The sequence below is a fragment of the Eriocheir sinensis genome, chromosome 52 (genome assembly GCF_024679095.1).
Source record: "Eriocheir sinensis breed Jianghai 21 chromosome 52, ASM2467909v1, whole genome shotgun sequence".
In the NCBI taxonomy this organism is placed as follows: Eukaryota; Metazoa; Arthropoda; class Malacostraca; order Decapoda; family Varunidae; genus Eriocheir; species Eriocheir sinensis.
The window spans coordinates 8,276,612-8,300,322 of NC_066560.1; the positions used below are offsets into that span (position 1 = coordinate 8,276,612).

Below are 23,711 nucleotides of genomic sequence, written 5' to 3' on the forward strand. Positions count from 1 at the left end.
ACTGTTCACCATTCCAAAATTGTGTACTGTCCTCCAATTTATGGTCATTAGGGAAAAAGATCCTACTGTGTGAAATTGAACAAGGTATTAATATTAACATCTCTCCACATGGAGGAAAGAATGATTAATGATGGTTACTCCTCAAGTTGACACACCATTCAAGCATTGCTGCCAAGAGGTGATCACAAGAAGGACTGACATTGCAGCAGTGCCATTTTATTGTATGTTATTTGAACATTAGTGCTGTGTGTATCCCAGATCTGCCATTGCAGGCTGACGGAGGCCCACAACAGTACGCTGCTGCAGGAGGTGAGCAGCCTCAGGACCCAGGTGGTCCGTCAGTCCACCACCTCGGACACGTCTGTCCTCCAGCTCTCAACATCCAAATCTGCTCAGAAGGTAGGACTGAAAGCTCTTCATGCTGGGATTGTCACTCAGGAAAGCTGGATTATTACTAAAAAAAAAAGCAGATAAAATTAGGTCTCTATCACTTAACAAGTAATAATAAATTACTTTATTATTAAGGAAGCTGAGGAAAACTGCAATTCCTTTTCTCCATGTTGTGTTTGTGTGTGAATGGGTGATTGATATTAGTAAAGGGTCAAATGGACCTGGACATATACTTGCAAAGGAAACCATTCCCGTTCCTCTTGTTCTAGGGTTGGTTGGCAATTAAAACTTTATCCAAATATTAATCTTGAACAACTAAAGGGAAGGTATAAGCAGTTTATCGACAACTCTTGATCCTGCATGTCATACTGAAGCTTCCCTCTTTCCTGTTTTGGCTTCCCTCTGCCTCACTTCCCATGTCACACACTTGGCTTGCCATCGCCCACAGAAGCAGAGGGAGGCCAGCACCTCAGACATGGAGACTTTCATCACCCCAGTCCCAAAGGAAGGAGGAAGAGGGAGGAAAGCCAGGCAAGCCGGCAACACACCAAACGTGAGTAATGGGGTGTGCTGGTGGGATCTGTACTGTTGTGTGTGCCGTCCACTCCTTTTTATTGATACTCCCAATGGAGTGTCAGGTTATATTTGAGACTCCAAACTATGAATATTTAATTGGCTGAATACTGGAACTCATCTTTGCTTTACTCACATATTTCTTGTATGCAAACTATAAAGTATATGAAGTAAATGTGCTTCTAATTTATGCTTTTGTTTCTTTCATAAGTATTTATTTTTTTGTTATTGTAAGTGATTTAGATGCTTTGTTGACCAGTAGACAAGTGTCCATGTTTTGGTAGTTCAGCCTTTCCCCATAAACTATCCAGGATGAGAGAATAACTGCTAAGGTAATAAACTTTCACTTGATATTCAGTAACTGATTTCATTGCCCCCTACAGCCCCTCTCCCAGATGGACTCCTCTGTAGGGGATACCAGGCAGTCACGCGAAGCCTCTCCATCTCCCTCATCACCTCGCCCGGCCCCCACCAGTTCCTCAGGGCGTCCCCAGCGGTCCACCCGCCGCACCATGCGATACGATTCCCAGGAGTATGAGGTGGGTGCCCTGACTGTTGTCCTCATTCATGTTGGTGTGTGGGGGCATTTAGTATTAAAAGTGCAACATCACAAAAATATAATTTTGGGTTAAATACATCAAATAAGGCAAAAAATATAGAAACATATCAGCAGAGCATGTTTAAGTGACCGTCTACTGTCCAGGGAGAGAGAGAACAATCCAGTCATTCAGGAGAGGCGTGAGAAATGCTGCCTAGCCTCCAGGTGCAAGCCTTGATTGAACAGACTACAGAACTTCTATTATTCCCTTTGAATGACTCATATTTTGTAACATAGTAAATAGTGCATGATTGAGGGACGAAGACATCAGACTTTATGGTGTCCAGGAATGGTAATGCTAATTTGATCATATATTTCCTTCCATCTCCTCCATGTCCTGACACAACGTGGCAGCTGGGGTACAAGATGAAGCACGATGAAGGTGACTTGTGGGAGCCCAACCAGACCACCACGAAGGGAGGCCGCCGCACCACAAGGGGCCAAAAGAAGTCAAAGGTCTCAGAACTACCGAAAACCTACCTGCAGGACCAGGAGAACAAGAGCAGGTGTGTATGAGGACTGATAGTGCGTCTGTGTAGTGCTGCAAATACGAGGCGTCTAGAGGAGATGGGGTGTAAGGGGCAAAGTTCGTTTTTTTTAGTCTGCACCAGGAAAGGCACCTAGGCTACACATCCCAGGAAGAACAAGAAATAAGTTTAAAGGGAAAAGTGACCCTCAGTACACTATACAAGGTCATTTTTCCCTTTCAACCTATTTATTTCTCTTCCTGGAATGTGTAGCCTTCCTTTCCTGGTGCAAACTAGAAAAAAAGACTGTCCCTTATGCCCTTTCTCTCGACGCTTCATTGGTAACAAAAGGTGCAACACATGGGTGGTGTAGAGAGACACAGGATTTAGCAGATGAGAATGAGACAGGGCAAGGAGATGGCTGCTTTTGTGTTGCCCTGGTGAATCATTTTGCAGGTTGCCTTTGAGTAGGGCTCACTGATTGGTTCCTCAGCGTCTGCCCCAAGTCACCGTAATGCATGAGAGGTGGACAAGCCCCTCTCTGTGGTTGGTTGCATCCAGTACGCTACTCCCACCCTTGCGAGCAGAATTTCTACACCATTCAAATCGAGCAAGTGACTGTGTTCGTCGGCATGCACCACCAATGAGTTCTTTGGTGATGGTCATTTTTGTGCCTGTAGGTTTGGATACAGTGATGAATGAAACTTCTTAGTCGTGCTGTACTCTGAATTGGCTGGAATGATCACTAGGTAACTCGAAGATTGATGTTAGCTTAGTTCATTCCATGGGACCGAAGATAAAGGGTACAGTATCCAGAGGTCATCGTGCAGGTAATAGGAATGAGGACAGCGTAGTCTATAAGATTCCCTAAAGTGGGTGTCCTGCAGCATGTTTTGGGGGAGACATCATGAGGGGTGAAAAAAAGAACCTACAAGCACTGAAATGACTTACACCACAACAGGACTGAACTCATTGGTGGTGCATGTTGCTGAGCTTGGCCACTTGCTTGATTGGACAGGTGTAGAAATTCTGCCCAATGGGAAGGGAAAGGGGTGGAAGTGGCGTACAATATCTCAGCCGATGCCATCAACCACAGAGGGATTCATCCGCCTCTCAAGCATTGTGGTGGCTGGGAGGAACCTTATTCTGAGGCAACTTGCTAGATGAACCACCAGAAGGATACATGACACTTGAAACATTCGAAACCTTTATTGATGACCAGCTGTTCAAGTGTTGTCTTGCTCTGTCTCTCATGGGGGGGTGTACCTGGGGGTAGAGAGAGAGAGAGAGAGAGAGAGAGAGAGAGAGAGAGAGAGAGAGAGAGAGAGAGAGAGAGAGAGAGAGAGAGAGAGAGAGAGAGAGAGAGAGAGAGAGAGAGAGAGAGAGAGAGAGAGAGAGAGAGAGAGAGAGAGAGAGAGAGAGAGAGAGAGAGAGAGAGAGAGAGAGAGAGAGAGAGAGAGAGAGAGAGAGAGAGAGAGAGAGAGAGACCTGGCAGGAGGGGGAAGGGGGGTCTACATCATAGTCGTTGCTTAAGACAGGTAGGAGGACTACAGTGTGATGTCCTTTCCTCCAGCTTACAGACACTGCATGTCCTCCCTGCGATTTTAACGTGTGTGGTGAGCAAGTATGTCATTGTCAGCAGCCCATCCCATCATCAGAGACAAGTTGCTCTGGTTTTGGGGGTCTGTGCCACAATTATGATGAGCAAAAGTAGTCTTTGCCACTTGCAACAGTAGCACAAATCAGTGGAGTACAAGGTTGAGCACAAAACAAAGGAAGGCATCAAAAAGTTGGTATACATGAATGTTCTTCAAGGACCTGGATGAGAAACTTCACTGACAGTGGCAGTGTAAACATGCCCTCAGCCAAACCACGCCCTGGTCAGCCCAAGAAGGCTCACCAGGAGGTGGTTTGGGTGTGGACATTGCTTCACTTCCTCTGTCTTTGAAGAGCCTTCCAAAGGTTCTCACAGAATGCTCACATACACCAACTTGCTGAATGATTTCCTTCATTTGGTGGCCAGCCTGTGTAGTACAATGGACTGCAATTCTTTCCAGTGAAGAAAACTTATTTTTGCCAGTCATAACTAAGGTGCAAACCTCACAGCCAGAGCAACTCCCTCCCAATGAGAGGAGGGGGCACTGACCAACATGACACCTGAACTCACTAAGCAACTTAATACAAGAGCATGGAGGGTTAGCGATGGCCGTAAGCTGAAGGAGAAAGCCAGAATAATGATGGGTGCAAATGAACAGACATAGTTGATGGGTTATTGCCTCTCATCCTGTATCCTGGGTGGAGTGCCTGGCCTTGATTTATGAGGAACTGATAGATGAAGCCTTGGGAACATGTGAAAGATGGCTTGCCAGTGTATGTAGCACCTTTATCAATAATGAGCTGCTGTGAGTGACCTCCACCCAAAATGTTTCCTACTCTTCACCTTCCCTCTAACATGCCGCACTAAGCATATCTTCACTAATTTATGTTCATTTCACTCAGCACTCATATCAGAGTAACAGCCATTTAGTAAAATTGAAAAATATATTGTCAAAAGCTAATTTAGTTAAACTTTTGATCAAATTTAATTTTGATAATGCATATATTAATTTTGGCTCAACAGTCGGAAGTCTTTTCTGATATGAGTGCTGATTGGAATGGTGTTTACAAATTGGTAAACATAACTTCATTGCTCTCTAGCTATAGGCATTAGAACGGCTGTGAATCAGAAAAGTGTTGTGAAAATTGAATGTGCCTAAAACAAATAACTCCTTTTCCCTTTGGACTGTGTAGGGAAAAAATAACAAACTGGCGTCCTCCTCCCTCCAGTATGGCGCCCTCAGTCTTTTATGGCGACTTCTTTCTTGTGTCGAGGGAAATAAAGCAAACTTGCACCGTCTCCTTCCTCCCCTCAGCATGGCCAACAAGGCAGACGTCATCCTCGAGGCAGAGGACGAGCCTGAGCCCAAGGCCAAGACTGCCGGGAAGAAGGCGCCGTCGGCCAGGCGGAGACGTGCCCTGTTTGATCCTGAGGACGCCCAGGAGCCTTTCCTCTGCACCCCCGACAAGGTGAGTGAGGCCCTGGCATGCTAGGTGGCTGTTGGGGAAGGGTTTACACTATTTAATCATGCGTATTCATCCAATTGATTATTTTATTTTGTTTTCTCGTGTTAGTCAGTAATGTGGTAATTGAAATGGTCTGCACAAATTGTTGGAAATACCTTTCTAGCACAACTCACCTCTCCTTTCTCCGGTGTGTCCAGGCTCCCGAAGTGCAGGCCGCAGACAGTCCACTCACCCTCGTCCGCCGCCAACTGAGGACCAAGAGGAAGTGAATGAGTGTGTGTGTGTGACCTGAAGTGCCTACCTCTGTCCCTTGGTTTCAACTATCTCACTTGCATATTGAATGTATGACCAGTGCCTGCCTGTCTTCTGGTCCCAACTCTGTTCCACTTATATTTAAACTCAATGAATTTATACCTACTTTTTACTTTGCAATTTTTTTTTTTTTTTTTTACAGAGAAAGTTTGAAGGACAATTGATTTTTCCTGGAAAGAAATTTTGTTTCTGAAGATGTCTGTAAGGTGTTTAATTACCCACTACCCACAAAGGAATGAGAGAAGAAGTGAATGAGTGTGTGATCTTCAGTGTTACAAATGCTTCTGCGTCTTGATGCAAACTGTCTCTGGCTTACTTGAAATGTCTAAACTCTTAATCCTTGTTTACTTCTCTTTGTGATAAGATTTTTACTTGAGTAGAAAAGACATATTTATAACTTTTTTATTATTATTTTTCGTTTATCCTGTATGATTAAATGAAAATCTATATAACCCTAGGTAGTGCTTAGAATGTGTGCTTGTGGTACAGGTTATGATAGATCCATGATACTTGTGTACTGTTAACCTGGTAGCAGCGACGGGCCAAATTTGTGACTTTACCGTGTAGCAGTGACGGGACAAATTTGTGCCATGATATAAACCCTCCAAAATAGATGATACATAATCTGATCACAAATGCTTTGATATATATTATGAAATGGTTTGTGTGAGGGGTGATTTTTCCTCATTTTTCTTGCTTGGAGTGACTATTAAGAAACATGGTCCCCGCTGGTACCGGGTTAATGATACAAAGCTCACAAAAATAGTGCTTCAGGATAGGAAGTTTGACGTACAAATAGAAACTAAACACATGTGGCAATTCACTGCAGTATTAGCTCAAGTGTGTTCTGGCCCATTGAATTGTTTGTGTGGCCCCACTCATCTGCACAGAAATGTACAGTGTGTTGCCTGGACTGTACAGCTTTCTAATCGGTGCTTTCTTCAGAGAGGAAACAAATGCACTTTAAAACTTGAGTGAGTATAAAAATTTTGCCTAGTCAAAATAAAGATTGGTAAGCACTTTATTATGACTTGTTATTTTTATACTTCTCAGTTTTACAGAATAATTACTTTCCTGGTGATTTGCTCTGTTTGGAGGGGTGTACAAATCGGAAAGATACCCTGTGCTAGTGTTTCCTGGACCTGACCTCTGGCTGGGAGCGAGCAGACTCCTCCCAGCTTGTGAAACCTCGTATGTTTGCAAAAATGTGTCCTGTTACTCTGAGTACATGTACCTTTTGTGGTAATATTTTATATACATGCTATTAAATAGTATTTTTATATGTGCTCTTTACTGTCCCCACTTTGGATGAGTGCCATCCATGAAAACTATGGTTAGAGTAGAAGAGTGAACCAATGTGACTTAAGTTCCATGGATCTAGGTTGCTGCACAGGTCCCAGGCCCCTGACTGCCTGTAACTGAAACATCCATGAAAGGTTAAAACTGATGATTACTGCACCAGTAATGGAAGTAATACTAGTAGAATTTAATGGCAACCAAGAGAAAATGCATCTCTCTCTCAAGAGAGAAAAAGAAACACTATCTATATCTATATTTATCTATCTATCTATAGATAGATAGATAGATAGATGTAGATTTATATCACAACTGCAATAAGGAGTGACGATAATAATTCTTCATTGAACACAAAGTTAACACATCATAATTTCCCTTTTAAACGTTAAACGTTTAAACGTCCCGTCCCGGTCGGCGCGGCGCGAGTCTTTGATGATCAACTCTCCTTTTTCCTTTCAGGCCGACATAAAAGGGAGAGACTGCGAGGCGGCGAGAGCGACCTGCCTCCGGGGATGACACACACGTCACTTCCTGCTTTAAGGGTGACGGATGCAAAATTAATTTTCACTGGAGCGTCTTGCGACATGGCGTCATTCCCGGAGTCCCGGCGGGCGGCGGAGGGGTTAGATAACTGTGCCGCCGCGGCCTCCCTCGCGCGGGACGCTGCGAGGTAGATAAAATGGATTTCCGGACCAGCGCGGCAGAGGAGGAGAAGCCCGGGTATTCGCTGGCTAATTAGTTATTCTGACGACTTACCTTCCCTATCCCGCCCTCCCTCCCCCTCGCAGGCCTCCCACCCTACCATACAGCTATGTACATCATCATCATCCTCATAAGTCATTATTAGACGACTTGCCTTCCATATCCAACACCCACTCCCCGGCCAGACCCTATCCCTCTCCACCTTCCCTCCATCCCGTCCCCTCGCAAGCCTTCCACCCTACCGTTCCCTGTCTTTCCCTAAATCGGTTCCCTTACCTTCCCTATCCAACACCCACTTCCCGCTCAGACCCCATCCCGCACTCCCTGCCTCGCCTCGCCCCCTCGCAAACCCTCCACGTTATCATCCACACACATAAAAACCTTTCTCGACGATCTCCATCTCTGTCCAATATCTGGAATTTTATTCCATCGTACTCCTGCAAAGATTCTAATTCATCCCTCCACCTGGATCTGTGAGGGACATATTCTTAAAAAAAACATTTCGGCGCCTCAGCACACACATTCGACACGTCTTCTGAAGGAAAGTTGAAAAGTTTCGTTTAGTCAGCGTATCATCTGTGGTCATATGCCGGAGAGACAGAAGGGGAAGGAATTATAGAAGGGAACAGATCCCAGGAGACGGGACACAACCCCCGATTAATACCTGGTACTCATTCACTGCTGGGTTGACAGGGGCGTAGGGTATCGGAAAAGCCGGTCTTCTGTAGGAGTTGTGGGCATTTCCAGGGGTAGTTTGCTGACCCTGGTGGTAGTATGACCCTTCTTCTGTACCATGAACCTAAGAAAACACTCTTGCGAACTTGATTGATTCTCTTTTTGGACTTTGAAAATACTTGATGTGAGAAGTGGAAGCGCCAACCTCTGTCTGACCTAGCCTAAAATATTCCTGGTTCCGTCACTATCTGGGAAACTCTGGCTGTCCATCGGTTATAATTTCTACGCATGATACGGTCTGGCCAAGCGCACTTTTCATTCTTAATTTCTCCTCCTTTATTTTCCTATTTTCACCGTTTTTTCCCTCTCCCTCTCCTCTATCTTATTTTCTCCTCCCTACAGACGACTTGCCTTTCTTTCCTGTTGGTTATTTCATTTCTTTTCCTTTCTTTTCCTATTTTTTTGTTCCTCTTTCCCCTTCCCCCCCTCTCTCTCTCTCCCCTGTTTACCTTCTTCCTCCCTCGTATACACCCTTGCCTTCCTATCTACCTGTGTGTGTGTTATAATTTTTTCCACGTTGAATTTTCCCTCATCGCGTAAGAGGAAGGGACGAAGGGAGTGAGAGGCGGCGATGATGGGAGGGAGACACGTTGGGAGGAGGAGGAGGAGGAGGAGGAGGAGGGAGGGGCGCACTTATGAACCTGTCAGCGAAACACTTTACTTTACCTGCTGGAAGACTTTGGAACGAACGGAAAAGGAGGGACGCAGCAAGGTATATATCGCGCGCTTTCTCTCTCTCTCTGGGTTTACGTGGCTATTTGGTTGGGTATGTTGTTTTATTTAGCATTATCTACTTTTTTGTAATACTTTTGCTATCTCTCTCTCTCTCTCTCTCTCTCTCTCTCTCGCGATAGAAAAAAAAAGAATACCCCAAAAAACGAAAAAAAAAAAAATCCTATGCTAATTTTTGACACCGAATCAAAACGAAAAACCAAAAAAACAAACAAACAAAACAAAATAAGAAAACTAAGAAACAACAAGACAGACGAACAAACAAACCCCTGACAGGCTTCCGTCGAGAGAGAGAGAGAGAGAGAGAGAGAGAGAGAGAGAGAGAGAGAGAGAGAGACGCGGAGAGCAAGTGGGTTCAATGCAAGTAGAGATTACCTGTCAGCCTTTCGGGGATGGTGACGCCTCTTGATTATTTTGCCGCCCTAAAAGCTTCTTGACAGCATTTTGTGATGAAGAGAAAATCTGAAAAGTGAAAAGGATCCACGGAGTCTTCGGGCAGAGGGAGGGGGGGAAGGGGGAGGGGGTGAGAGGGATGGAAAGGGAAGGGAAGGGTAGGATAGGGAAGGAAAGGGAAGGGATGGGAAAGGAAGGGAAGGGTATGGAAGAGAAGGGAAAGGAAGGGAAGGGAAGGGTAGGGAAGGGAAGGGAAGGGAAGGGTAGGTAAGGGAAGGGAAGAGAGGAGAAAAGGAGATGAGAAGAGAATAGATGAGAAAAGAAGAGAAGTGAGGAGAAAAGAAAGAAAAAAATAAAGAAAAGAAAAAGAAAAGAATAAAAGAGAATAGAAAGAAAAGAGAAGAGCGAGAGAGAGGAAAAAAAAAAAATTCTGTCTCTCCGTGTGTGTTGGTGTGGGTGAGTAAGTGACAGAAAAGATATTAAATAAAGAAGAAGGGAAAGGTAGAGAAAGACGGTAGTGACGAGACGTAGAAATGATGATGATGATGGGGGATAGAAGGAAGAAGAAGGGGGATACTAAAGGAATATAGAAAAGATGTGGAATGAAGGGAGGGTGGATAGGAAAACTGGGTGGAGCATTGTGGCATTAAAAGAGGATGAGGAGGCTGTTGTGATGATGTGGATGAAGGAGATGAAGATGGTGATGATGGTGAAATACTGCATGTGGAGTGAAGATAGGTGGATGAGATGAGGTGGAGTCTGTCGTAAGGAGAGGTGAAGTGGTTGATGGTGATGAAGATGGTGATGATGGTGAAATACAGCATGTGGAGTGTAGGCAGGTGGATGAGATGAGGTGGAATCTGTCGTAAGGAAGGGAGAGGAGGGGGGGGGAGAAACAGATAGTGAAGTGGAAGATATGTGGAAAAGAGAGGATGTGGTGTGGAATACGGAATACGGAGGAGCGGTCATGGTGGAGGAGGTGGAGAAGTTAATATAAGAAGTGGAATTGTGGAAGTGTGAGGAGGAAAAGAAGGAATAGGAGAAGTAGGAGGTGTGGGAAGAACGAGGAAGAGGAGGAGGAGGAGGGAGACGAGGAGGAGGAGGTGTAGGAAGAACGAGGAAGAGGAGGAGGAGGAGGAGGAGGGAAGAAGAAGAAGACGAGCGTGTGACAGCTAAGGAGACAGTCGTGATGGTGAGATGGAGACGAAGCTCAGTACGGGAGGAGGATGAGGAGAGGAGGAGGAGGAAGCGAAAGAAGAAGAGGAGGAGGAGGAGGAGGAGGAGAGTTAGGGTCATACTCTTAAATGTCTCATCCCCCAAGCTCACATAATTGACAAGGCTTTCGTAGGAGTTGTGGGCCTTTCCATAGGTGGCTTTATAACCCTGGTGGTAGTTTGACCCTTCTTCTGTACCATGAACCTAAAAAAACACTCATTAGAACCCGACTGGTCTCCTTTTTGGGCTTTGGAAATAGTTTATGGGAGGGGTGGAAGCGTCTGGGAAGAGGAACTTGAGTGACGGGATACCTAGATATTTTCACACGAGCGGCGAAGGCGAAAACTCCGTACCAGTATCTATGTCTAGGTTTGGGCAAGGTCAGTATTATTCCTCTGACCTTGATATAAAGCACGAAAGGTCTTCTGCTCACGTGTAGGTCGGCAGTAAACAAGAAAAAAAAAGGAAATCGAAAAATAGTAAACAGGAAGTGGTGGTTGAGGCTACAAACAATGTAAACAAACAAATAAACAAAGAAAACAACAACTATAATAAACAGGAAGTGGTGGAGAAGATACAAACAACGTAAACAAACAAATAAACAAAGAAAACAACAACTATGATATACGAAATGCATTGATGACCTCATTACCGTCTTCACCCTACATACAGACGATGAGAATGACCGCTGTGAAGAAAATATAAAACAAGCAAACTTTAAAAAAAAAAAAAAATCACAGGGCTTAATAGAACGCTTATCGAGTGAGTATATAAACAGGAAAATGCTTTAAACGTTACAAAGATAAAACAAGGAAGAACAACAGCAACCTAAAAATATCACAGTGCTTAATAGAACGCTTATCAAGTACTTTCTTTTTCTCAAACTTATAAGAACAAAAAAATCATGAAAAGAACGTCACTTGTATCTATTCTCCTCTTCTGTCAACTGTCGTGTAAACAAACAAAAGAGCATCTGAGGCTGGTTTTGGAGGGTGGGGAGGGGGAGGGGGCAAGGGTGAGGAATGGGAGTTTAGGGGCAAGAAAGGGAGGGAGCTGTCACGGGAGGTAAAGGGAGGGAGGGAAGTCAAGTGGAGGAGGTGTCAGGGGTAGGTGGGAGGTAAGGAGGAGGAGGAGGGAGACATAAGGGGTGTTAAAGGGGGGGGAGAAGTGAGGGGCGTGAGGTGAAGAATGGGGATTTAGGGGACGGAAAGGGGGGAGGAGGACATAACAGTGGGGTGAAAGGGGGTGAGGGGTGCGGGGTGTCAGTGTGGTATGTTAAGTCGGTCTGACGGAGGGTGTCGGTTCCTGCCCCCCACCAGGCCCCCCTCGGCCCCCCTCGGCGTCGCGGGCTCATCAGGAACAGGTCCTCGGTTCTCGGCGTAAAAAAGGAAAGATAAATCCGGCAGCGAGCGAAGAGACACCCGCCATTTGTCTCGCCCCGCCAAATGACAGGAGATGACGCTCGCTGCCCCGCCTCGACCCCCGCTTCGAACCCCCGCGCCCCCGCCCGCCACTGTCCCGCCTGACTTTGATCGACTCCTTCCATTCATCCGTCCACGTCTCCCCGCACGAGAAAAATGGGAAAGAACGGCAGATAACAAGAAGATCAGAATCAGGCAGCCGCGTGAAAAATGGAAGGGGGCCGCGGCTGGAGTGGCTGGTGCATAGAGACGGATGCCGCGCCGCCTACCACTCATAGACCACTTGATTTTTTCCCTCTCGCTGCCATCTTGTCGCCCGGGGAAGGAAAAGGGAAGTCAGGAAGTCACAGCTGATGTCTTCTTCATGTGGAGTCGCCCTAAACTGATGGCTGCGAGGCGTGGGCGTGAAGGAGGAGGAAGAAAAAGGTCAGTGTTTTGTTTTCCTCGCGGCCACCATGGAAAAAAAAAAGTCACCGTGGATATATTTTCCTTGTTTTGTCACTCGCTAGGAAAGGTCAGGGAAATGGGGAGGGTAAGCAATCACTAACTATCTCCTCTTCTTCTTTTCTACTCTTTTTTTTTTTTTTTGCTGCCGTATTGTTTTATAGTAGAACAAGAAGGAACATAAGCACTGTGAGTTGTTCCATTCGCTGCTTTCGTCTCCCGCGCGCGCCAGGAAAAGCGAAGGAGGAGAAAAACAAGTCAACTGCGGATGTTTTTCTCTCGTCTTGTCGTCGGCTTGGAAAGGGAGGGATAGAAGGAAGGAAAGGGAGGGATATAGGGAAGGAATATAGAAAATGAAAGGGAGGGATATAGGGAAGGAAAGGAAGGAATATATGGAGGGGAAAGAGAGGGATATAGAGAGGGAAAAGGAAGGAATATAGGGAGGAGAAAGGTAGGGGGAAAGGGAGGGATATATAGGGAGGGAAAGGAAGGACAGTGGTTACGTTTCTCTCACCCTCGTCTTGTCAACTATAGAAAATGGAGTGTTTACTAAAGGGAGAGAGAAAAAAAAAGGACTCAGCCGAAGTTTTAACGGTGAACTCCTTTTGAAACCGTACCAGAGGGCGAGGAAATGAAGGAGGAACGGAAAACCAAAAAGAGAGATACGAAAAGAGGAACAAGATTAAAAACGAAATATATAACTATAGCGAGAAAAACTATAGTGAATTAAACCGTAAGAAAAAAAAATGAATGAATGAATAAACTAATGAAAAAATACAAAATAAATGAAACAAATGCGATAAAAAAGGAACACAAGACAATGAGGAAAAAGAAGAAAAGACAGACTAAGAGCGATGCCTGTCATTGTTGTTATTGCATGAGTGTGTGAGCCGGAGAACGATCCCTCAAGTGACACCCGTTCGAAACACGTAACGAAGCAGAGACGAACCAGAACCAGAAGTGTCGAACATGTGTCTCAACGGACCCACCAAATTTTAGACTGCACGAGGACAAGTTGGGGGACGAAGACCAATTAATAACTCAGTGCAAATAGAGGATGAAGATGAAGAAGTAGATGATGATGATGAAGATGAAAAAGCAGAAAATGAAGATGACGGAGAAGACGAAAAAGAAGATGACGAAGAAGACGAAAAAGAAGATGACGAAGACGAAAATGAAGATGACGAAGAAGACGAAAAAGAAGATGACGAAGAAGACGAAAATGAAGATGACGAAGAAGACGAAAATGAAGATGACGAAGAAGACGAAAAAGAAAATGACGAAGAAGACGAAAAAGAACACGAAGAAAAAGAAAGGAAGAACGAGAAGAACAAGAAGAAATAAAACCAAGAAAAAGAAGAAAGGAAGGAGGAAAACATGCAAAAGACGAGGAGGTGGAAGGAAAATCACGAATAACTTAGTGTGTATGTAACGTAAGATGAGATAAAGAGGAGGAGGAGGAGGAGGAGGAGGAGGAGGAAAAGAGAAGAAAGAGAATATGATGATGATGAGGAGGAGAGAAGAAAGCGAAGATGTGTAGGAGGAAAGGAGGATGAAGATGAGGCGAAAGAGAAGGAGGAGGAGGAGGAAACAGAGATGAGTAGGAGGATGAAGATGATGATGATGATGAGGAGGAGGAGGAAACAGAAGATGAGTAGGAGGAAAGGAGGGTGAAGATGAGGCGAGTAGTAGTAGTAGTAGTAGTAGTAGGAGGAGGAGGAGGAGGAGGAGGTGGAAACGAAAAGCAATAACGTAAATATATAGTAGAGGGCACGAGAGCCTTAGCCCCCCGCGACTCCCAGCGCCGTAAATCAGCGAATGCCCGGCGCGGGGCCTCGCCGTCCTCTCCGTCATAGTATATAAAGATTAGGCAGCGCCGGCGACCTAATAACCGGGTAATCAAGACAAAATTAGTCATTTGTCTGTCATAAAACCAATTTGGGAGAAAATATAACTCTCTTCCCTCACCTCCTTCCCTCTCGGTCTCTCTCCTTCTCTCTCAAGATCTTTCTCTCTCTCTTTCCTGTCGGTAAATTGTAGTTTATTGCAGAGCCGCGCCAGGCAGCGAGGGAGCCCGCGCGGGAAGAAAGGTGTGACAGGGGAGATAAGATGTGACAGCCAAGTCAAGAGCGTGACAGGGAATGGTAATATAGGAGTCAGAGGTGCGACGAGCCGGCAGGGAAGGGGCGGGAAGGGGCCGAGGGAAAGGGGCAGGAAGGGGCCGAGGGAAAGGGGCCGAGGGAAAGGGGCAGGAAGGGGCCGAAGGGGAGGGTGTGACCGCCGCGTAGGGTGTGACAAGGCTGCGAGTGTGACAGGTACGGCGAGGTGTGACATGGGCGGAAGGGTTGTAGAGGGAGGAAAGGGTCTGATCGGGCGTAAAAAGCGGCGATGGTTGGCGTGTGACGGAAGGACTGTGACGGGAGGGACGCGGCTTAACGAATGCGTAAAATATCGTGACAGCCAAGACGCCGCGACACAAACGGACACGGAGAAGGGAAGAGATAAACGAAGGGAAGAAACGCGTAAATAAATGCCGGGAATAACGAAAACAAAGGGCAAATAAGCGATTGAAGTGTGAATAACGAATTCCATGAAGACGCGACACAAACGGAGATGGATAAAGGAGAAGATTAAGGAACAATAACTGAAACAACCACAACACCAAGACTCACAAACATCAGAGCATCGACGACACTCTGACAAACTTAATAATGAAAAAAATAAATAAAAGGAACTAGTGGAATAAAAAGGAACAGAAGAGGAGGAGGAAAAAGATGAAAAGATAACAAATAATGAAAAAGAAATAAAAGAAAATAATGAAGTAAAAAGGAACAGAAGAGGAGGAGGAAAAAGATGAAAAGATAACAAATAATGAAAAAAAATAAAAGAAAATAATGAAGTAAAAAGGAACAGAAGAGGAGGAGGAAAAAGATGAAAAGATAACAAATAATGAAAAAAATAAAAGAAAATAATGAAGTAAAAAGGAACAGAAGAGGAGGAGGAAAAAGATGAAAAGATAACAAATAATGAAAAAAAAAGAAGAAAATAATGAAGTAAAAAGGAACAGAAGAGGAGGAGGAAAAAAGATGAAAAGATAAAAGATAATGAAAAATAAATAAAAGGAACTAATGAAAGAAGAAAAAGGAACAGAAGAAAAGGAGAAAAAAAGATGAAAACAAAAACGTAGACGCAAACTCCACATCGGCATAACAAACACCGACGCCGAGAAACATGTTATGGCGTTATGGTGTGTCTCGGAGCAACGTGTGTGTGATTACAAGACCCGTAAATAATCATGGCGTCTGTCTGTCAGGGAGTGAGGGCCGTCGGTGTGTAGGCCTGGCAGGGTTGGCCGTCGGTGTGTAGGCCTGGCAGGGTTGGCCGTCGGTGTGTAGGCCTGGCAGGGTTGGCATTCTCAGCCGCTCCCGCTTCTCGCATTAACTATTTCCAAAGGCCAAAAAGGAGATCAATCGTGTTCTAATGAGTGCTTTTTTTAGGTTCATGGTACAGAAGAAGGGTCAAACTACCACTAGGTCTGCCCCATAAACACCAGAGCATCGACGACACTAGCGAAGGGGCGGGTGGCGAAGGGTGGATAGCGGAGGATGAGTAGCGAGGCGTGGGTGGCGGGGCGTATGTAGCGGGGTGTATGTAGAGGGGCGTGGGTAGCGGGGCGTATGTAGAGGGGCGTGGGTATCGGGGCGTGGGTAGCGGGGCGTATGTAGTGGGGCGTGTGTAGTGGGGCGTGGGTAGCGGGGCGTATGTAGCGGGGTGTATGTAGTGGGGCGTGGGTAGCGGGGCGGATGTGGAGGGGCGTGGGTATCGGGGCGTGCGTAACGGGGCGGGGCGAGGCGGCGGGGGCGGGCGGCTTCGAGCACTCCCCAGTAATACGCCGCTGGAAATTGGCCTTCAGAAACTGCTCAATTAGACGCCAGAGGTCGCTCGGTGGGCGTACACACAAACAAAGGCTGATTGAGGCAGGGCATGAAGGGCCTGAGGGAGGGACGAAGAAGAAGGAGAAGAAAGAGAAGGACTGAGGAGGAAGAGGAAGAGGGAGGAGGAGGAGGAATACGGTGAGAAGTTAATATGAAGAAGCATAGGATGATTTAAGAAAGTAAAGGAGAAGAAAAAGAGTATGAGGGGTTTGTATACATAATTTTCATCTAAGTTCGAATGGATATGGAAAGTAAGAAGAAAGAGAGGAATACGAGGAGGAAGAAGAGGGGGAGGAGGAGGGGACGAAAGAGGAATCAAACATAAGCAAATGATAAACTAACAAAGGGAAGGAGGAAAAAGTATGATAAATTCCTATACAAATTTAAAGGGAGGGAAAAGAAGGGGAAAAAAGGAAAGGTATGGTGTTAAGAGGGAAGGACGGAGGAGGAAATATAAAGGAAGAAACAGGTGGGAAAAGAAGATATAACAAAGGAGAGATGGAAAGAAGAGAAGCTAACAGAAGGGAGGGAGAAGGAAAGGAAGAGAGGAATGAAGGAAAGGAAGCGAGGGAAAAGAAAAATAAATAAGGAACAGTTAAGGAGGGAAAGAATAACGGGGAATTAGAAGGGAGGAATCTAGGAAAGGGAGATAGAAGACAGACATATGGACGGACGGAAGGGAGAGAGAGAGAGGGAGGGAGATGGGTCGGAGGAAAGGTAAAGGAAGGGAGAGGGAAGGAGAAGGAAAGATAAAGGAAGAGAGAGGGAAGGAGAAGGAAAGGAAAGAGGCAGAAGAGAGAAAAGTTTGAAGACGGGCGGATGGACGGAAGAGGTCGAGAACGAGAGAGGGAGGGAGGGAGATGGGTCGGAGGAAAGGTAAACGGAGGGAGGGAAGTAGGGAGGGAAGGGAGATAGAGATGGGCGGGAACTGTCAATCACGCCCGCGTCAACGTCTGCCCACAATCAACGACACCCCGTCATCAACCACTTGGGGCCTCACGCACTCCCTCATTTCCCGGCCATTACCGCGGCTAGGCCTCACACATGGGGCGTAACAACACACAACACACCGAGACACACGACCGCAAGACGCCTTTGTTATCCACGGGCCGTTTGTTTGCGAGGTTATTCATTCCCTCAATCTCTTCCTTTCTCTCTGTGTGTGTGTGTGTGTGTGTGTGTGTGTGTGTGTGTGTGTGTGTCTGAAATCACTGTTTACATTCTATCGTATGGGTCATTCTCGTCTCTCTCTTTCTCTCGTTCACTAATCACCCACTACCACCATTTGCTTGTCTCTCTTTCCCTCCCTCTTTCCCCTTCTTCCGCCCCGCCAAGTATAGCAGTTCCCGTCCCAAGCTTATCGAAATCACATCTTAAAGAGAGGAAATATAAAGCGCTTCTGTGTGTGTGTGTGTGTGTGTGTGTGTGTGTGTGTGTGTGTGTGTGTGTGTGTGTTCAATTAACGAGCTGCAACAAGAGGAGGAGGGGGAGGAGGAGGAGGAGGAAGGGGAACAATTTGCGAGGGTGAATCGAGGGAAATTATCTTTGTGTGGTTGAGAGAAAGATGATTCCACCGCAGCCATTACGCACCACCATCACCACCACCACCACCACCCTCACCACCACCTCGTTACCTGGCCATGCTCCGCCGCCCACCTGGCTTCGCACCTGTGTATGGAACGATTGTGTGGAGATAAAAGTTGCTGTTATGTTTGTGGTTAATGTTTTGTTGTGTGGTGGTGGTGGCTGTTGTTTGTAGTAGTAGTAGTAGTAGTAGTAGTAGTAGTAGTAGTAGTAGGATGATAGAAGAAAAAATAACACCAAAAAAAACAAAAAAGAAAAACAACAGCAAGAAAAGAGAAAAAAAGAACAGAAAAAGAAAAGAAAATGAAAAACACCAATAGAAAAAATAAAGAAAAGAAATAAGAAAAAAGAAAAGAAAACAATACAAAATAAAATAGGATATAATATCAACTAACTATCTAACTTACGGTAATATAGCTGTTTGATGACCAATGAACTAGCTAACTACCAAACTACCAAACGATCTTACATGGATAGCGAGGTAAGGCGAGGTTAGACTGTATAGGAGCTGCCTTGTATAGACCGACCGGCCTCTTGCAGACTCCTTACGTTCTTATGTTATGAAAACAAGACTCCTTCACCTCCTCCTCCTCCTCCTCCTTCTACTATTACTACTACTGCTACTACTACTACTACTACTAATGGCGCCTTCACAAACGGAAATAACAAAAAAAAAGAACAAGCTAGAAATCCGTGACCGACATAATTCATGAAGTTATCGGCGAGGAACTGAAAACTTACCCAAAAAGAATAAAATAAAATAAAACCAGAAAAAAATAGAACTGCAACACGATGGACTTTTAAGCGCGTTACGAGGTGCAAAAATAACACACAACAAAACAAAAAAAGTGAAAAAAAAGTATAAAAGCAGGTATGAAATAAATTAGTGGTACAGAACGGAATGAAAAAAAAAAAATGAGAGTTAAAGATAATGAGAAATGGAAGTGCGGTGATGATGATGGTGGTGGTGATGATGGTGGTGGTGATGATGGTGGTAATGGTAGTGCTATTGGTGGTATATTATTATTATTATTATTATTATTATTATTATTATTATTATTATTATTATTTTTTTTTTTTTTTGTGGTAGTGGGTCCGCTGCCTCCTTCCTCTTCCTCCTTTCCACATTCCTCCTCCTCCTCCTCTTCTTCCTCTTCCTCCTCCTCTTCCTCTTCTTCTCTCCTCCCTCCCTCCCTCCTCTCCCTCATCCATACGAAATTAACGACATTCATTACATCGATAAAATTACGTTAGCAGCCCAGTTTGCATATATTTGGCTTAGGAGAGAGAGAGAGAGAGAGAGAGAGAGAGAGAGAGAGAGAGAGAGAGATGAACCAAACACCTCTTTAGCATTTTCTATTTCTATTTTCTATTTCTACGTTATTCTACAGCAAAAACAAACAAACAAACAAACATAGCAATAAAAACGGATAAAAAGTATAGCAAGAGAAAAAAATGTATTACACAGTTGAACAAAATTAAATAAAAAACTGTAGAGGATTTATTTCATGGTCAAGAAACACTATATGAAGCAGTAATCATCTCTCCCTCGTTTTCTTTCATACGTATCTTCCCGTTTTTTACTCTTTTATCTCCTGTTTTTGAGGGTAAACTACGCGGGAGTGCCTTAGTTGTATCTGTTGTGATTTAGGGCGTGTGTGGCTGGCTGGTTATTGGTGTTGTGTATATATTCTCTCTCTCTCTCTCTCTCTCTCTCTCTCTCTCTCTCTCTCTCTCTCTAAGAAGAAGAAAAGAAATAGAAAAAGGAAAGAAAAAGGAAAGAAAAAAGAAGAAAAAGAAAAGAAAAAGAAAAGAGAAGAAAAAGAAAAGAAAAAGAAAAGAAGAAGAAAAGAAGAGGAGGAGGAGGAGGAGGAGGAGGAAGCATATGGCCCTCAGCAACACCTTCCTTGAGACAAAATTGTAAAGAACGAGAAAGCAATCTGAATGATCACCCCCACCGCCTCTCCCTTCTTCCACCCCTCCACCACCGCCATTACCACCTCCCCCTTACTCCTATACCTCCCGCTCCTCAACTCCTTCCTTCTCCAACCACAGAAGAATCATTAGTACTCTCTCTTCCTCCCCCTTCCCTCAAGACTACCGGTAGCTGAGTGGTTATAGTGATGGCGCCGCGTACAGTCACCGCCGAGTGGCATAAGATTACCCACATGCTGTCCTGAAGACCACCTATCAACCCGGGCTCTAGATTCTTCCTCTAAAAGGGAGGCTCAAGGATAGACTCCGTAGGGGGTGAGGGGGTGGGGGGGTGGGCGTATTAACTAAGCAAGATGGCGCCACTATAAACACTTTTCACCACCACCCTCACCTCCCATCACCACTACCCTCACTTCTTACCAAACACCTTCACCACCTTCAGTATACTCTACGTTCACCATCATCACCATCACCACCACCTCCACATAAGCAACTGCCCTTCTTTCACCACTATTATGACCACCGCCTATACGAGTTACCTCCTGCCATCACCACCACAGCTGTCATCACCACCACCACCACCACCTCCACAACTACCACCATCACCCTTCCATTCACAGCACCAACAGCACTTTTCTCCCATTACTCCCCCCTCCCCCTCCCTCCCTCCCCCCCCCACCAGAAGCATTCCTCACCCTCCCTGGACCAAATCCCTCCCCGATCGTTATCACCCGCGGGATGTTTTATGGTTGCAAGTACGTTTTTCTCTACCTTATATTCTTTCTTTCTGCAACATTCTTTTTTTTTTTTTTTATGTCGCTCACACGTCTCGCTGAATTGCTTGTTATCTCCCTTCACCGTTATTGCCTTCTGGTGCGTGCGTGTGTGTGTGTGTGTGTGTGTGTGTGTGTGTGTGTGTGTGTGTGTGTGTGTGTGTTACTGTAGATGATACTTGTTTTCTGTGTTATGCTCGCGGTTTTGTTGCATGCTTGGTTAATGCAACACACACACACACACACACACACACACACACACACACACACACACACACACACACGTACCTTCCCTCCCCTCCTCTCCCCCCCACACAAAAATCGTGATTCCAAAAAAAAAAAACCAAGTAAAAAAAAATGAATATAGGAAATACAGATCAAAGGTAAGAAAAAAAAAAGTCCAACCTAAACATCCTTTCGAATTGATGGTTGATGCCTTTTTTGGGGGGTGGGGTGGGGGCAAGGGGGTGGCTATTGACCTCAACGGAGCGTATAACTGGACCATTACCGTTAAGAATAAACTAATAAACAGATGGGAGAACAAATAGATAAGTAAATAGATGAATAATAATAAATCTTCGGGCCCATAAGAAGAGACAGTAATACCTTCGCCATCACGCGCACTACAGGTAAAATTAATCAAGGTAGAGAGAACAGGTGAGGAGGCGGCGGCGCAGGTGTGTATAGCTTACGAGGGGGGGAGGTGAGAAGAGAGGAGAGGAGGGGAGGGGGTGAGGGGGCTGGAGGGGGTTGTAAGAGGAGGAGGGAAGAGGAGGAGGGGAGAGAGAAGAGGAGGAGAGGGGAGAGAAAGAGGAGGGAAGAGGGGGCGGCGGATAAGGAGAGGAAAGAGGAGAATGATAAAATGAGGAACAGGAGCAAGAGGAAGAACGATCAAGAGGAAGAGGATGAGTGAGAAGCAGGAAAAGGAAGAGGAGGAAGATGATGATAAGGAAGGAGCAGAAGGGAAAAGAAGAGGTGCTGGTGGACGAAGAGGAGGAGGGGGAGGAGATGATGAGGTGAAGTACAGTTCGACTCGGCTTTGAAGTCAGTTTGGGCGGGGAGTTCCCAGGCCACAGCGCTGCCAAATCTTAATGTATACAGAACATCAGATACACAAGTTCAAATAGTGCGTGTCTGACATATGAGGAAGAGATGGCTGTGTTTGGGGTGATGTGGCAGCGCTGTGAAGAGATTCGGACCCTACTCTAAACGACTTCATATTTTCTTTTTTTTACAACTAAGGAGACAGCTCAAGGGCACAAAAAAGGAAACAATAATAAAAGAAAGCCCGCTGCTCGCTGCTCAAAAGAGGTGGCCGAAAGAGAGGTCAATTTCGGGAGGAGAGGTGTCCTGATACCCTCCTCCTGAAAGAGTTAAAGTCGTAGGTAGGAGGAAATACAGATATCGGATTATAAACTTGACCGCTACTTACCTTCTCAAGACCTCCTCAGTGTGGCTCGTGTTGGTCTCGCGTCTTCATCTCGTCGGGTCGTTGTCCTCGCGCAGCGCTGAGGGAATCAAAGAAGAAAGAAAATAAGTCACACCATTAATCTGACGCGTTCAAGAAGGGAAACAAGAACAGGAAGATAAAAACAAAAGATAGAGCACGTACACACACACACACACACACACACACACACACACACACACACACACACACACACACACACACACGGAAACACAAGAGGACACAGTAAAAAATTGAGGAAAGGAAGATGCTTGAGAGACAAAGAAATATAGCTTCCCGCAAAGAAATATAGAGGTGTGGAACAGACTAAGTGAGGATGTAGCATCGGCGAAGAGTGTGCAAAGTTTTAAGGAAAAGTTCGACAAATACAGATACGGAGACGGGACCACACGAGCGTAAGCCCAGGCCCTGTAAACTACAACAAGGTAAATATAACTAGGTACACACACACACACACACACACACACACACACACCTTATCGCTCTGCTTCCTCTCGGCAAAATGACAAAATCCAACGTTACATTTCCTGGTTCCGTTCACTTCGAGACACGTTTTGAAGCAGCCAAACGAGACCTTTCCGAACCAGTGCCCGGGTCGAAACTTTCCCTCTCTAATGATACTTTCCTCTCTGAATCGATAAAAACGAAAAAAAGCTAAAAAAACGAGGAAAAAGTTTGCAAATAGTGACCCCGTTGAAATGCCTCAATCCGCGGAAACCCAACAGGATGCGAACCACTATTTTTATTTATTGTTATCGTTGTGTGGGTTCAAAAACTCTCTGCCTGTCCTTCCTCCCTTCCTCCACCCAACCTTTCCTCCCTTCTCTCCCTCTTTATCTCACTTTCCCTCCCTCCATTCATAGACTCATCCCTTCCTCCTTCTCTCCCTTCACCCTTTCCTCCTTTCCTCGCCTTTTCTCCATCCATTTATCCCTTCTCTCCCTTTTTGTCTCACTTTCCCTCCCTCCACTCATTCCTCTCTTTCACTCTCCCTCCACCCACTGTTCTCTTCTTTTCCTCTGTTCCTCTTTTTCCCTCCCCCCTTTTCTCTATTCTCTCCCTCTTTATCTCTCTTTCCCTTCATCTCTCCTTCTATTCCTCTCCTTCCCTCCCTTTCATCTGCTATCCTTCTCCCTTTCCTTCCTCTCCTTCCCTCCCTCTATACCCATCCCTTTCTTCTCTCCCTCAACCCCTCTCTATCCACTTCTCTCTCTCTATTCATCTCCTTCCCTCCCTCCTTTAATTCCTCTTCTTTCCTCCTTCCTCCATTCTTTTCTCTTCTCCCAAAATACCTTCCTTTCCCTTTTTTTCCCTTCTTCCCTTCTTCCATATCTCTCTTCCTTCTCTTTACTCATTCCTCTCTCCTTCTCTTCCTTTATTCCTCTCCCTGCCTTCCTCCACTTCTTCTCTCCCTCTCTCCATTTCTCTCCTTCCCTCTCATCATTCGCTCTTCTCTCCTTCTCTCCCTCTCTCTCTCCCTTCCCTCCCTTCCTTCTTCCCATTCCTATATGTATACCAGAACCAGTAGAGTGGAAGTACTGATGGAGGTGGTGGTTGTGGAGGAGGAGGGGGGTGGGGGGTGGAGGGAGTGGAGGGGTAGGGGGTAGGGGGGTTGCAGTCTGGCCTTGCATGACCGCCGGCAATTTGCATGTGACCAATTTTGATGCTTGAGGTG

At 45.5% G+C, this 23,711-nt stretch overlaps 1 protein-coding gene and 1 long non-coding RNA gene across 4 annotated transcripts in view; one reads left to right on the forward strand and one right to left on the reverse strand.

Moving 5' to 3' along the window:
* Positions 1 to 6,683, forward strand: part of LOC126983029 (kinesin-like protein KIF20B) — a 21,961-nt gene extending 15,278 nt beyond the window's left edge. For 2 of the 3 annotated variants that reach the window (XM_050835457.1, XM_050835456.1), the window contains exons 27-32: positions 273 to 399; positions 839 to 943; positions 1,347 to 1,502; positions 1,916 to 2,067; positions 4,941 to 5,094; positions 5,289 to 6,683. In XM_050835457.1, the coding sequence (XP_050691414.1) occupies positions 273 to 399; positions 839 to 943; positions 1,347 to 1,502; positions 1,916 to 2,067; positions 4,941 to 5,094; positions 5,289 to 5,360 (766 nt within the window). In that variant the 3' untranslated portion in view covers positions 5,361 to 6,683. The remainder of the gene's footprint in view (positions 1 to 272; positions 400 to 838; positions 944 to 1,346; positions 1,503 to 1,915; positions 2,068 to 4,940; positions 5,095 to 5,288) is intronic. The other variant, XM_050835458.1, reaches the window with a different exon arrangement.
* On the reverse strand, positions 4,974 to 22,536 carry LOC126983031 (uncharacterized). The gene is made up of 4 exons (XR_007735484.1): positions 22,512 to 22,536; positions 22,001 to 22,076; positions 5,265 to 5,339; positions 4,974 to 5,122 (listed from the first exon to the last, which is right to left on the reverse strand). It is a non-coding gene; the product is annotated as an uncharacterized LOC126983031 (long non-coding RNA).
* Positions 22,537 to 23,711: the final 1,175 nt, after the last annotated feature.